The sequence below is a fragment of the Carassius gibelio genome, chromosome B19 (genome assembly GCF_023724105.1).
Source record: "Carassius gibelio isolate Cgi1373 ecotype wild population from Czech Republic chromosome B19, carGib1.2-hapl.c, whole genome shotgun sequence".
NCBI classification, from domain to species: domain Eukaryota; kingdom Metazoa; phylum Chordata; class Actinopteri; order Cypriniformes; family Cyprinidae; genus Carassius; species Carassius gibelio.
The window spans coordinates 26,879,234-26,894,085 of record NC_068414.1 but is presented as its reverse complement, the minus strand read 5'-3'; the positions used below and the strand labels follow the sequence as shown (position 1 = coordinate 26,894,085).

At 37.6% G+C, this 14,852-nt stretch overlaps 1 protein-coding gene across 2 annotated transcripts in view; it reads right to left on the bottom strand.

Annotated features, from left to right (window-relative positions):
• atp9b (ATPase phospholipid transporting 9B) overlaps window positions 1-14,852 on the bottom strand; it is a 41,258-nt gene that overhangs the window by 25,482 nt on the left and 924 nt on the right. For both annotated transcript variants that reach the window (XM_052584149.1, XM_052584148.1), the window contains exons 2-10: window positions 12,117-12,290; window positions 8,566-8,716; window positions 7,767-7,880; window positions 7,562-7,670; window positions 6,693-6,751; window positions 6,263-6,314; window positions 4,693-4,787; window positions 3,548-3,628; window positions 721-796 (exon numbers count right to left, since the gene is read on the bottom strand). In XM_052584149.1, the coding sequence (XP_052440109.1) occupies window positions 721-796; window positions 3,548-3,628; window positions 4,693-4,787; window positions 6,263-6,314; window positions 6,693-6,751; window positions 7,562-7,670; window positions 7,767-7,880; window positions 8,566-8,716; window positions 12,117-12,290 (911 nt within the window). The remainder of the gene's footprint in view (window positions 1-720; window positions 797-3,547; window positions 3,629-4,692; window positions 4,788-6,262; window positions 6,315-6,692; window positions 6,752-7,561; window positions 7,671-7,766; window positions 7,881-8,565; window positions 8,717-12,116; window positions 12,291-14,852) is intronic.

Here is a 14,852-nt window from a genome sequence, read left to right as displayed (position 1 = left end):
GCAACGAAACCTAGGCTGCTCTCAAGGGGGTCTTTAATGGGCTAGGACTACAGGGCATATCGCTTACTCGCCCCATGGTGTTTTGTGTTGGGTCTGCTCGGTTGGATGGGATGACGTCACCAGACTGTGTTTTGTGGGGGGATATGGAAGGACTTTCTCCGGCTGAAGGTCACACCATGGTGGGGAATAAGAAGAACCTCTAAAAACCCCTGGAGAACCAAGACAGGGGCGACCACAGATCAATGATGGGCCGATCGCTGGCACAAACGCAGGCCGCTTGAAGGAATAGTCCGGCTATTATTGTTGGACTGGGATCAGATTCTAAACAACAGACCCCTAGGAGATGTCGGAGAAAGCGTAGCGGCAAAAACCGATCTCGGACCTGTTCTTTGGGGACACGTTTCATTGACACCGCAGGGACAGGACTGCAAAAAGCCAGACACTTTGGCTTCCCATTAACGGCTCCTCATATTTCTCTGCTCATGAGATTGTTTGAATAGTAGCAGATGAGTCTGGCGATCTCAAGTGACAAACAAACGGGAGAACGAAGGGGGTCTTGAGTGATGCTGGCTGATGGCCTCGGTATCAACGGCACACTCTTCTACAACACAATAAACTCAAAAGATATTTGACCTGTGATGAATATTTCAGACCTCTGAGGCTTGTGCTTTTCTTCTATTTCTATGAAAGAAATTTGGGGCTGGAAAAGACTTTGCTTACCAGATGCCACCACAGTGCTGGCCCACAGGGTGTTCTCAATGCTCAAGCTCTCGTGGATGGGAGGGTCACAGTCCTCCTGGGGACAGAGATCGTACATTAGTCCAGTCTGTTTTGATTTCATGGTTATCTAGCACAGGAAAAAGCGGTTATCAATTATGGCCTTTAAAAAGCAGGTCAATAAAAATGACAAAGACTCGATGAACTTTCATCACAACGAACGGTAAGTAGGGAATTAGACGGCGGATTGAATTACACTAATGCCCGGTTAAGCGACACAGTCCATTTAGAGGTAACGGTGAAATCGGTTTGACTTGATTTGCCTTGTTTACAAAAACAGCGCCATGCTGAACATCATAATAAGGCCTCGTTTAGTGTTAGCACGCTCTGTGCTGAGCAGAAGAGAACAGAATTTCTGATGCCAGGCCATAAATCAGGGGAGAAGCACAGAAATTAAATCTTTAAATGCTTTTTTCCACATAACATGTTGCGGCTGGGTGAATACGGATGATATCTAATTATCCTCTGTCAGTAGGGCATAATATACAGTGAGAGAGGGCCACACACATCGCAGCTGCTGAGACATGCGCACTGACGCAGATAGCAAGAGAGATGGGTCCTCTATTCAAGACGGCCCACTTGTTCTTGTCATTTGTGTCTTTCTGGCCAACAGATGTAGCAATGCCAACCTGTCAGACAGGCTAAAACTGGAAAGAGATTCATGAAGAGAAAAGGGTTTTTTTTTTTTATCAGTGATAAGGCTCAAAGAAATGGGAGAGTTTTAACCCATAAATCATAATTCCATATTTACGATAAAACTACTATGAAACTTTTAGGTATAATTATAAGTTTTAGTTAACATGGAAAGAAACAGTTCCAAGATGTGCGTTCACAGATCTTTTCTGCAGCAGTGAATCTGACAAGTTTAATGAGAAACATTTGGCTGCATCATATTTAAGTCATAAAACAGCCATAACTTGAAAATGTTGTCATTATTTATTGTTCTAAACCTGTATGACTCTATTCTTTATCTGGAAGATAAAAGACGATATATATATATATATATATATATATATATATATATATATATAAATAATGGAAGTTAATGCTCATTAAACGTGTTGCTAAATTTAGCTTGAGTAAAAATATTCTCCAAAATACCTTCTAATGTGTTCAACAAGAAACGACGTAGATTATGACATCATTTACCCTGCCACACTACCGTTTTACACTGGTTTGGGGTCTCTCTCTCTCTCTGTGTGTGTGTGTGTGTGTGTATGTATATACGGTATGTATGTACGTAGGTGTGTATGTGTATGTGTATGTGTATACACACACACACACACACACACACACAGGAAGAGTCTATTTGCAAAAAAAGGTAACTCAAAAATCATGTTCATAGCTGAATTTTGTTGTTGTTGTTATTATTTTTTACTTAATCAAAATAACCCAGCAGCAGTTTGATTGAGATTAAATGGAATGCAAAATGAAAAAACATGGCATCTGAAAATTGTCATATATTAAAAAAAATCATATATTAAGAAATTAAAACTTCTAATTAGTAAGGACACATTAAATTGATCAAAAGTAACATACATTTTACATAAATAATTCTGTTATGCGATTATGCAACAGTTTTTACTCCAGTTGAGAATGTTGCCTGAATTTCCCCAATGTACAGCTAAATAAACCCACACTCACACCTGTTTCAATAAAAAGGCATACAGACAAGAGTAAATAAAATCAGCAGTGAACGCGCAGGCATCAGGACTGAAATGTACCGACCTCTCAGCTACTAACAAAGATGTGCGTGCCCATGACTGCCATTAAGAATAATCATATTCCCATTTGCATTTATAGATTGCTGTATCCAGAGTGACTTACAAATGAGAATAATACAAGCAGAAGCGATCAATCAAGTGATTAATCAATGGATTAAAATGTCATGGTAAGGGGCTATTGATGTCGGAACCATAAAACTTTATTAAAGCGACAGTTCACTCAAAAACGAAAATGTTGTTATCATTTACTCACCCTTATGTCATTCCTAACTTGAATGGCTATTACAGTGCTCTTTGTCATTTTTAAGCTTTGCAGTCCCAGTGCTCATTCACTTTCATTATATTTAATAGAGGATATTATTCAAAAACACATCTTTTGTGTTCCACAGAAGAAAGAAAGTTGTGAGCAAGTAATAGCAACATTTCTGGACGAACTACTCATTTAGATAAATAAAGCACTGAAGTGGCAATAAGGTGCAGCAAGTGTGCGGGTAGTAAAGAACTGTGGGAAACAGCGTTTGGAAGTGTGTCCCTGTAGCTGCAGATTTGTGAAAGCAGGCTCAGGAGGGTGACTCAGCGCAGGAAGTGATCTTCTGCCCCTGCATGCTGTGTGGCCAAGAGCGAAGACTTCAAACAAAGACAGGCTTCATGTGGGGGGTCCCATTTTTCCTTTTTTTTTCCTCCCTCTCTCTTTCTCCGGTACTGCGCTAATCTGCTGTTAATAAGGAACTGTGCTCGGCCAATGGGCTGGGAGAGAGCCTAACAACCCGTGATGTCATCAACGTTTCAAGGAATGCGTCTCGTTGGTCGGTTTTACATTCCAGAGACACTTCAGCTCATAGTCATGTGAACAGGCACACTTTGAGAATCCATGTTATTTTAATGTGCAATTAAAAACAGCAGTTAGGTTTAGTTTACTAGGCAACAACACAACATTAAATACCTCTACAAAAAGCTAACAGCGGGTTTAAATTGGGGCCGTGACGTCACAGTTCATGCTAAACGAAGCCTCGTAAAAATTCCTTCACTAACAGCAGTTTTCTTACCCTTGTGAAGTTCCCCTCAAAACTGTGAATGTCCAGCTGAGGCTTCTGGGCATAAACATAGGCGCTGATGGAGAAGAGATCCTGCGGACGGCAACCAAAAAGGTCAGGAAAAAACATGAACGCAATAAATCAGCACCAGAAATGTCATCCGACGAACCTTTTGTTCGTGCGAGCATTGTGGCAGGACTCAAAGCGACTAGCAATCAGAGCGATTCTCATGAAAATAAGCCCCTTCTGACATCCTGCCACAAGTCTGAATTTCGAACAGAACAGATAATGCAGACAAAACAATGTAATTAAAAGGAAACTAAACTTTGACAGGTTGCTTACAAATAATAATGACTTTTGCATTCGAGGACGTGTCTGCAAGTATGAAAAACGGGGATGTTTAGCGATCTGACCGTCAAGCCCACCAGACACCTGATCCGACCGCTCCCGCTGCTTTACTGCAGCAATCATTCGGCGACTTGCTGAAATTTTAATTCTGTGATCACATTAAGTGGTTTCGGAAAGACAAATACAAACGTGAACCCTTGCTCGAGGTGAGTGTCATCTCCACGCCGATGGCACCGGGAGACAGGCCGTTTGGCGGATTCCAGTTGTCTCTCGGGGTAAAGTTACCGGCCCATGTGAAACAAACCCTCCGGCCAGTAAATCAGATACACAGTGATATCAAACATGAGCCTTCGTATCATCAGCCTGAGAGAGTCGGAGTGTGGGACACATCACTCACTGGCTAAGGGGGTAAAATTACAGACCCATCCGAGAACAGAACAGAAGGAGCTGAAGTGTGATTTGGGATGCAGCGGCATTTTCGCCAGAATTAGATGGGTGACGATGTCTTTGACGGTTTAAATCATCTTACTATACTATTTTTCATGATATTATAATTTATTTTACATAAGTCCAATTTAATCCACAACTAACAGACTACTTTGGTATAAAAACATTTATATGTGCCAAGCGTAAATGCACCATTAATAGACTTTAATGTAAAAGACTAGGAATAGATCATAACATTGTATTTCATACAAGGAGTCAAGCGTGCTGCACTTGCCAAATATTTGTATAATTTATTATTAACAGGTTTTAAGATCATGGCAATATCGAATATGTACTGTTCTTGTGCAAGACGAGGCTCATACCCCTAAGGCAGGAAGTCTTTGAGTGCAAGCAACAGCGATTCGCAGCTTCCAGTCTGTCTCTCCATCCAGCTGATCTGTTCTAATAAAACACGAACCTGGAAAACAAAACATTCTCTTAAATCTGACAGAAAAAAGGTATACTTTAGACAAAAATCAAATATTGGACAGCATCCATTATTCTCTTCTGGTGTATTATCTTTATTTATGGACAGAAAAGTGAGAGGGCTAAAGACGTATGCGTGAAGGACGCATTTGTTATGGGCCAAAACCTTGGCCCCTATACACTAAAGAGCTCTGAATGCTTAACATATTGTTCATATTGATCTTGGACAAGACTGATATAACAGTATGCAGTAGACAGGAAAGGTCACTGTCTTTAAGCTCTCAGAGCAAAAGCTTCAGTGTTCATCATGCTCCATGTACTGAGATTATCAACATTACCAAACCTTCCTGAGACACAACCTGTAAAAACATCTGGGTCATATTTCATAATATATATATATATAGTATTTTAAGAAAAGAAAGAAATTGGGAAAATTGTAATAGATAAGATTAAAATAATAAAAAAGGACATTCTGTAAAAAAAAATTATAATAAATGTTGCTGGGTGAAATATGGACATAATTTTCATAATTTCAACTCACAAGAGCATCTGCTTACTAAGACGTGACTAATGCATTCAAAAATATATATTATTGCAAGTGTCTATATAAAATAATTAATCAAATCCGAAAATATTTAAAGAAACGGAAATTCTAAAAAAATATTTATATACTAAAAAACTCTAACAAGCAAACATGAGAAATGGCATTAAGCTAAAATTTTCAACATAAAAGATGTTTAAAAATATTCTTTCAAAATTGTTAAAAGTTTTAACCTTTAAAGAGCTATCTACACAGGTAAAAAAAAAACAAAAAAAACACTGAAACACTGCTTAAGGACATCAGATAAAAGCACAAAGCTCTTTTGATTTTAGCATCTGGAGAAAGCTGTACACTCCAAAATACTGTAATAATGTATAATAATGTGACTAAGTCATTTATATGGCTCAGTGCCGGGTAAACACTAGTAATAATGCACACACTCTCTCACTCTCACACAGAGAACATTGTTACTCGGTATGCAAGAATTAAAAGTGCCACTTTAAGATCGGCAGTGTTCACTTCAACAAAATATCAAAACCAAGAGGCTCTTAAAGCATACTTTAAGAAAAACATCTAGCTTATCAAAAAACAAAACAATAGATAAACTGTTCAAAATGAAGACAAAGCATTTGCACACTTTGTGGTTGTAAAATGTTAGTGGAACGTGCATAGTTAATCTGACGAACTAACTGTTTTAAGACTTCTTATATTTACTTGAAACAACTGTTATCTATTTTTTAATATGTATAAGAAAATTAAGTAATAAAACTTCTATTTATAGAATGAGCTCTACAAGCGGCTCACAGGTTCCATATGGGCTACAAGGTGCCCACGGGCACACTGTTGGAAACCACTGACTAATGACACAAGTAGTTATCGTCTGAAACATCTGAAAGCTTCTCTTGTATGTGAAGAGTGTAACTCACCAGTCTTCTCTGATGTTCTCAGAAAAACCATATCAGCAGGAATCCTCTGATTCTATAAAATAATACAATACACATCAGTCAGAGGCACATGGGTTTCCATATCATCCACCTAGACTTGCCCACCTAGGCAGCTTAGAATCTTAAGAGATATTAATATATCAGTTATGCTGACCATATATGCATGTTATTGACTCCAGTTCTGGAAAGTTAGTCCTATTTTAGCGTAGTGTTGAATAATTGAACAAGGTCATTTCTCTAGCAAGCAATTAAAGCGAACCACAGACAGCGAGGGGAGAGATGGACACAATGTCCCACTGAAAGAATGACAGGATTTCATGTGACGGATCACGTAGCAGCAAGTTTATGCTGATACCCTGAACAACAAAAGAGAGGAAGCGATATATATATATATAAAAAAAGGACGACAAACCTTCTCCACAATGATTAAATCTCCAACTTGTATGTCTGAGCTCTTTACTTGGACCTTCCCTGAAAAAGAAGATGGACAAATGCTTCTAATTAGAAATGAATTATTTAGCCGTAGGTAATCAATTAGACCTGCGTCCAAATTCATATTTAATAAATACACTTTTTAAAATGAGAAATATTAGGGTTGACAAAGTTAATAATATATCGAGAAGAATTAACAGTTTGTGTGATTTTTCTAAAAAATTGCTCAGAACATTTAGATTTCACACACATGCAGACAAAAGCCCCAAGCAGAGTACCCATTTCCCACATTTTTTTTTGGATAATTTATTCATAAATTAAACCCAGACAGGGCATTTAACAAAAGTAATTTGCATTCTTTGTATGGTGAAACTGAATTATCATTGAAGATCAACAAGTGAAACGGAGGCATGGACTTTTACACATGGAATATTCCTAAAGTTAATAAATTGCATATTTTCTGTCCTATTTGATGTCGTTTAACCAGTGAGACGAGAGACATCAATACAAATAAGCCAAACCCAATAATGTGAGGTTATTTAGCTACATTATTTAGCTTACATTAAAAAGGAAATAAATGGTAATAAAAACATAGAGATTACATTAAATCAATGATATACTGCATCCTTTCCATAATTTTAAAACAAATGCAAAACCTGAAAAACAAAAAGAGATGTCTAAAACAGCACAAATCCCCAAAAAAGGCAGATTTACCAATTATCATGTCTTTGCACGATTATATTATCTTTATAGTTTCCAAATGAAGTAACTGTTGGAGTCAGTGGAGCTCAAACAGGATGCTCTGTGTATATGGTATAATATCATCAGGATGTGTCATACTGTGGTCACCTCTCACTGTGAGTTTACTGTACAGCTGGGAATTCATCTCTTTATCTCTCCTGCAGCGCCGAACTTCGTCAACTGCCTCTCTCACCATGGTGACAGCTAACACAAAGCCCTGGACAACAAGAAAAAAAAAAGGAACAACAAGAGTGATGATTGAAATTACATTTTAGTGTTCAATTCTCATCTTTGTGTGGTTAGATGTACTCACCAGCGGAGCCCAGTAGGTGTACAAATACCCTATCTTCAGCGATGGAACAAACTGAGAACAAGCTACTACCAAAAAATACAAGTTGAGGAAGAACTTAAACTGCTGGTAAAGAACCTAAAACAGAAGAAAGAGAAAGCAGCAAAAATAAATAATCATCATCATTCATATTTGATGAAGATTTGATAATACAACCATGACAAATTGAATCAAAAAATGTAAGGTAATTGACAGTGATGCACATAACATTCTAACACCGCTTTTGGAGGCACACCTGATTGGCTTATACATAATTCATCATACAAGCTGCAAATTCTTTGCCAAGGGCACATACAGAAGGCGCGTTCCACTGAATAAGACATCGCCAGCAGTCATAATACAGTAGATCACTTACACACTCAGTGGAAAAAGATACGTTAGATTGCTGTTACACCCCCTTACTTCACAGCTAGTTACACATTAACCTGATTACTGAGCAAATCTGCTGTGCGTACAATGGGTAGAGATTTCACTTTAAACAGCCTAGCGAGAGCTGCACAAAAAAAAAAAAAAAAGAAGAAAAAAAAGTTCTGCGCCTTTGAAAAGAAAATATGTCAAATAAAACGAGACGAAAATAAAAACATAATGAAATTAATTATACATAATACTGACAACATAACATATATATAAAAGCAGCTTTACAAAATTTCACAAATATTAAACAAAATATTCTTTTCTTTTTTTTTTTTGGCTAAATTTGAGCACTCTCGGAAACCCCAAAAAAAACAAAAAAAACATGCAGAGATTGTTTATACTGCCTTACCCCTGGCACAAAAGTGACAATGTTGTATTTCTGATTCTTGATGGCATTTTTGGGGTACTTCTCTTCACATTTCTCGGGATGTCCCAGCCACACTGTCCGAGCTTTCAGCTCCTTCTTCCTGCGACATGTGTGGACCAGACATTCGCAACAGCTGCGTGACAGAGACCACGGGAGGAAAAAGATCATCCAGTGATTAGACAAATTCACTTAAAGGAGGACACAGTGCTACAGGCGCAGTTCAGGCCTGGATTCCAGTAAATAGTCTTTATTTAAAAAAAGATCCCTGACCGAATAATTAACAAATATCAAGGCTGGTCATTACTCCTAATTTAAGGGTGGCACTGAAAACCGGTGATTTTCTTGAATTATCACCCTGTTAATCACTTAAAACGCTCTTGAAAATGAACACTGAGACCCTTTGCGGAATTCATCACCAGCCGCGCGTATCCAGTTGATTCCACTTGAAATACAACTGACGTTAATGCAACATTAATGTAAGTGATGTTACAGAGAGCGAAAGACAGCCTAGCTCAGTCTAGTTCGACTTGAACTTTAAGCAGATACACGGAACACTTCCACCAAGAAGTAAGAGTGAAACGGTAGAGCCAGAAAACAGTAGAAGAAGAGTCATTTTTGAGATGGATTTAAATGTGGATTTCTGATCACAAACTCATTTTGCTTCCGTAATATGAAATATCTGACAAATGATGAATTGTGCATAGTAAAACCAAGAAGCCTTATGAAAAGTGGGTTAGTCAAGAATAGTACACTTATTGCTTAGAATAAAGTACAGAAAGTAAATAATCAAGGGAGCTGAGGATGCATATCATTTTGTGAATGACAAACATTCACACAGACTCTATGAAGGCCGTGCAATACCTAAAGAGAACAACAAACCTGTAGATGACATCCCCTGCCAAATAAACACCCTCCCTACTAAAATGAAAGCTCGGATTCGCTGTGAAGGTCAGAAAGAGCGCCAAACACTTTGTTGACCTTCATATTCATTTTATATTCTAGCAGTTGCCATCCCTGGTGAACGGCGTGACGGTACTCTGCCGGTACTCTGTGCAGTGTACACAGTCATGGCGACTGATTTGGCTGGCACTGAACTAAATTACATAAACCTTGAAAAAATATATAATAATATTTGTGTTGGCCCCTTCTGTCGCCTGTCTGTAAGTGCCAGCTCCCTGATTCATAAGAGAGATTATTTGCTCAAATGAATGTAGTTCAAATAATAGGGCCGTTTGAATAAGCAGAGTTATTCTGCTTGAATTATTTGTTCATTTCATAATCCTTTGCCTAAGCACACCGAAAATTACTGGAAAGCAGCAAACTGGTCAGCTGTGCGAAATCCCATTTGTTCATTAGGAGAAGAAAAAAAAAATCAATACCCAGTTTACAATTGAGATGGCCTGCTGATAATGTTGCGCATAAGTAGAGAAGAGTCATGCACACACACTTTCATAACAATAAACGACTTATATATCTTTTAATCACACTTGTGTCACATGTCATTGATGCCACACAAAAAGCATTGAGATATTGTGGGAATGCAAGTCCAAAATAGACATTCAGCTTGTTGACATCGTTGGCTGGATAAGCAAATTTTCGGTTGGCGTGTTTGACCTTTTGACTGATGATGCGCAGAGAGCACCTCAACCAAAAAAACAGGACCTGTGTTTGTGTGTGTATTTCATGCACAGCTACCGGTGCGTTAGAAAGGAGCTGAGCCAACCTGGCACAAGCACTACATACACACACAATAGGCTCCATGACAATGGTGACATTTTATTAACAAAAAGTGAAGGCCAAGATGTTTTGAATGTTTTCAGCAAAACATCTATCGGTCTATCTAGACTGTCAATCAATTTAAAAACAAAATTAAATTAATAAAACGATATATTAATCAAATAAAAATCACAAGCAATCATATATCAATATTTTCTGCTAAAAGCCCCAAAAAATAAAGGCAATTCAAAGACATTGTTTTATTTTCATATCACTGAAAAAATCATAATCCACAACAAGGTGCAGTAACCTTATTTTTATTAAAAGCATAAACCGCACTTCTGTTGTCAGCTGCTTTAAAAGCTTGAGCTCTTTGAAGTCTGATTCTGGCTCTCAATGTTTTTTATCACTCTTCAACAAAAAAATTAATTATTCTTAAAGTGCCCCTATTATGCCATTTCCAATATTGCCTTTCATGCAATGTGTAATGTAGCTGTATGTGAATGTAAACGATCTGCAAAGTTCATGATAAATAAAGTTATTGTCTCCCAAAATAAAGAATCGACTCTGTACAGCTGAAACGATTCATTAGTATTCGAATCCCACTTCAGTGACAGCTACACGTCACAAGGCAATACATTTGCATAATTGCACACCTATGTTCTACGTTGGCTGGATGTGAGCAACTTGACCCCGCCCACAAACATGTCATTCTACTGACGACTGCTTCTCTAATCTCAGGAAGATTAATGCGGGATTCACAAAATGCTTGCTGTTGAGAGACAGATCAGTATCCTGTTTATTTGGACCAGCTGCTCCACTGAATCACAACCTACAAGTATGATAGATAAAAGATGTTTATATTTTCTATAGAGTGTTCAAAATAGAGAACTACTGAAATAGGTGTATTGTTTCCAACATGCGCTATACACTGTAGACCAATCACAACAGACTAGGCCATCTGACAAATCAGAGCAGAGTAGGCTCATGGAAAAGAGGGGTATAGGGAGACTGAATCTTTGAACTGCTTTGAAAGAAACGTTTGAGAATCGCAGGTAAATTAGGTAATATTAAAAATGCATATTTTGAGAAAACAAAAGCCTTGCATGCATGAAATCCTATTGTAGGAGACTCCCAAAACAATATTAGGAACCATAAAAAGAGCATAATAGGGGCAATTTAATGTGATTTCAACAATAACGTTCCACTGTGTTGTTAGGCCACATGTCCACCAAAGCATTTTTTCCATTTTTTTTTTCTTTCTGTTTTTAATTGAAGCACATTTATTTTTTTTGTGGTGTTGTTTTTTTTTTATGCCAAGAGCATTGTTCAGCAGGGTTTTTTTTTTTTTTTTTTTTTTTGCGCCACAGAGAGCTGAAGATTATTTGAAGAATGAATGCTTATCACTGTCAATTTTTAATCAGCTGTCCAATCAAAATGGAGGATGGGCAGGGCAAATTCCACAGCAACCAACTGCCACATCCTCCTTGTACAACAGCCACAGATGACAACAAAAAGCACAACAACGGAACAAAATCAGTTAAAACAAAGGCCAGGCCAAGTACTTTATACTGTGGTATAATACTTTATACTAAATAAATAAATAAATAATATATGGATGACATATGAAAAGTGTTTATTACATTTTAAATATTGATATGTTTCTTACAAAAATGCATTGATGGTGTTTTGCATTGAGGGTGAGAAAACATGGGCTAATTTTCATTTTCGGGTGAACTAATCCTTTGAGCACTTAGATACTGAAGGTAACATTTTAATGATTAAATATTAATATGAGCTCTCACGTGGCCTGTTACCTGGTGCACAGGACCTTCCATCCACCACAGAGGAACCAGCCCAGTCCTCTGCTTCTCTGCCTCACTCTGGCTCTGGGAAGCGTCTGATAGTCACTTTCGTCGTTTTCAAAGGCTTCCTCTGACATCATCAAGGGCATCTCATCAAGGCTCGAGGATTCGTCTTCAATCTGATACCTGAAGTGTTGTAACATTGAGACAAAAAAAGATGATTTTAAGCATCATAAAAGTATTATGACTTTATTATGAAAGTTGTATAGTCCTTTTCATTTATATAAATTAACAAAAAAGTTAATAATCTGCTGAACTACAAAAAAAAAAAAAAAAGGATTTTCTTTTTAGATTTTGTTTCAAATTAAGCTGTCACATCACAAATGTAATAAACGGACACTGTTTGTTTCCTAAAACAGCATTCCTGCTTTCATTATCACCTCTCAAATGTAAAAAAAGACATATGCAATGAAATAAGGGCATTTTTAAAGGCGCCTACATGAATGAGTGGAACAAAAAATGCAGAAGTCGAGGGATTTGTTCCTCTCTCACACTGTGTTCCTCATTTATCGAGACGAGTCTCAAACTCAGATCAGCAGAATGCTATTGTGACACTCTGAAACAGCCGACGTCCCAAGGGGATATCAACTTCCACCCACACAAAAGCCTGGCCGTTTCTGCACCAGATCCACTTTAGCTTTAGCGTCAAAACCTGCACACACTCTTTTCACTCTAGAGCTGTCTGTGGATAGATTTAATTCATGCAATTAGGCCTCTGTGACCACTGTAAACACTGAGAGCCTTTTGCAGTTGAACACTGAAAAAACATAAAAATACCTACCAGCCTCAAACTGTGCTGACTGAACAGGCCTCCTCAGGTAGTGATATCGTGTCTGTTCAATTATTAAAGAAGCGTAATACATTTACAATGGAGGACATTAACAACCTACAAACTCTAGTCCTAGGGATTTTAAAAGCAACACTCCCTTTTACTCTAAAAGAATGAATCAGGAAGAAATGCATTTGAGAATTCAGAGAGTGTGAATCATATTTGATCCTCCGCAACACACTGAACACCCACATTGTGTAGTGAAGATTACTGCACTTACAGAACTCTATGATAAAAGTAATCTGATCACCATATAATTTGCTTAAAAATCAAGCATGTTTGACCATATTTAATGTGCTCTATGCATTTGTGTTGATCAATGTTTATATGCAAACAACAGCCTAAATTAAATCTTTTCATCATATAAAGTGACATAGAACACTTGGATTAAACTGCTTAATTCATACGGACGGTTTACTATGCATTTTTAAATCCTGAATGTTTCGGTGGAATGGACGTTCAATGGACAAACGGAAATCTCTCAGGTTTTAAAGGAACAGTCCACCTAAAAATGAAAATTTACACATCCAAGATGTAGTAAATATACAGTAGAAGATGAATTTGCTTTTTCATCGGAATAGATTTGGAGACATTTAGCATTACATCACTTGTTCCCCAATGGATCCTCTGCAGTGAATGGGTGCCATCAGAATGAGAGTCCAGAGAGCTGATAAAAGCATCATAATAATCCAGTCCATTAATGAATTATTAATGTCTTGTGAAACAAAAAGCTGCATGTTTGTAAGAAATAAATCTTACATTAAGACGTGTTTTGGCTAGAAATAGTTTCAATTCAAAACTCCTTAAAGATGGGTCTGTTTCTTACACACTGGGGTCAAATGGATTACTTGTGCACTATAATGATGTTTTTATCAGCTGATTAAACTCTTAAGGTCTTTGCACACTGAGTCCAAAATTTTCGCACTTTGAAAAATAAACACAGCCTCACATTGTGTCAATCATGTTTACACACTGCTTCCGAAATTCTCGTCTGCATACAAATATTTGGATCAGGTTTGATTTTCTGCATTTTTGCATTTGTAGCATGCATTTTGGTAGGAAAGGATAGTGAATAAGAAAAAAATAGAAAAACGCATGCTAAAATTTCGGACTCAATGTGCAAAGACCTTTATTCTAATGGCAACTTGGATGACCTGAGAGGGGTATAATTTAGGCACGTTTTGATTAAATGAGTAAGTCTGTGGTCTGGATGCTCAGAAATCCACCTGCGCATGGCTTATTTAAAGCTGGCTCTGCATTATCATTTCTCATTGATTTCGTTTGAGTTTGGCATGAAATATGGTCCAGACATGTTCTTGACAAGTTTCGTGAGATTCCCCATTATAAGAGACTTTGAACTAATGGGAAATGACAAATATCAGCTCTAAAAAGGCTAATCGGTTCCTGCCACAATAGGCAAGTTATTATTGAGGTATGTCAACAAAAACACATCACTCTGACATGTGTCTACGTGGACTTTAGCCTTTGAAATGCTTTTAGGTTAACCCGTCTTGACACTAGTCAAGCAGAATGGGTGTAATAATAATAAAACAAACAAGGACAACTAAGTTAGCTGACCGTTATAATAATAAAATGATAGAGTCTAGCAGGGCCACTGCAAGAGATTCGAAGCCAGCAGGCCCATCACTGATATTTATAGTCAATTGTATGATAAAAGAAATCAGATCACCATCAAATCTGCTTAACCACCCATAGAAATCAAGAAGGACAACAGAATAAGCAAAGTATTAGCCAAACATAGCTGGTGGTCCAATTAATCTCTCCTAACTGTGGTCAGTTCTTCTGCTCTCCTCTTTCCTCCTCAATAAAAGACAAAACGATTCACAAAGTGATTATGT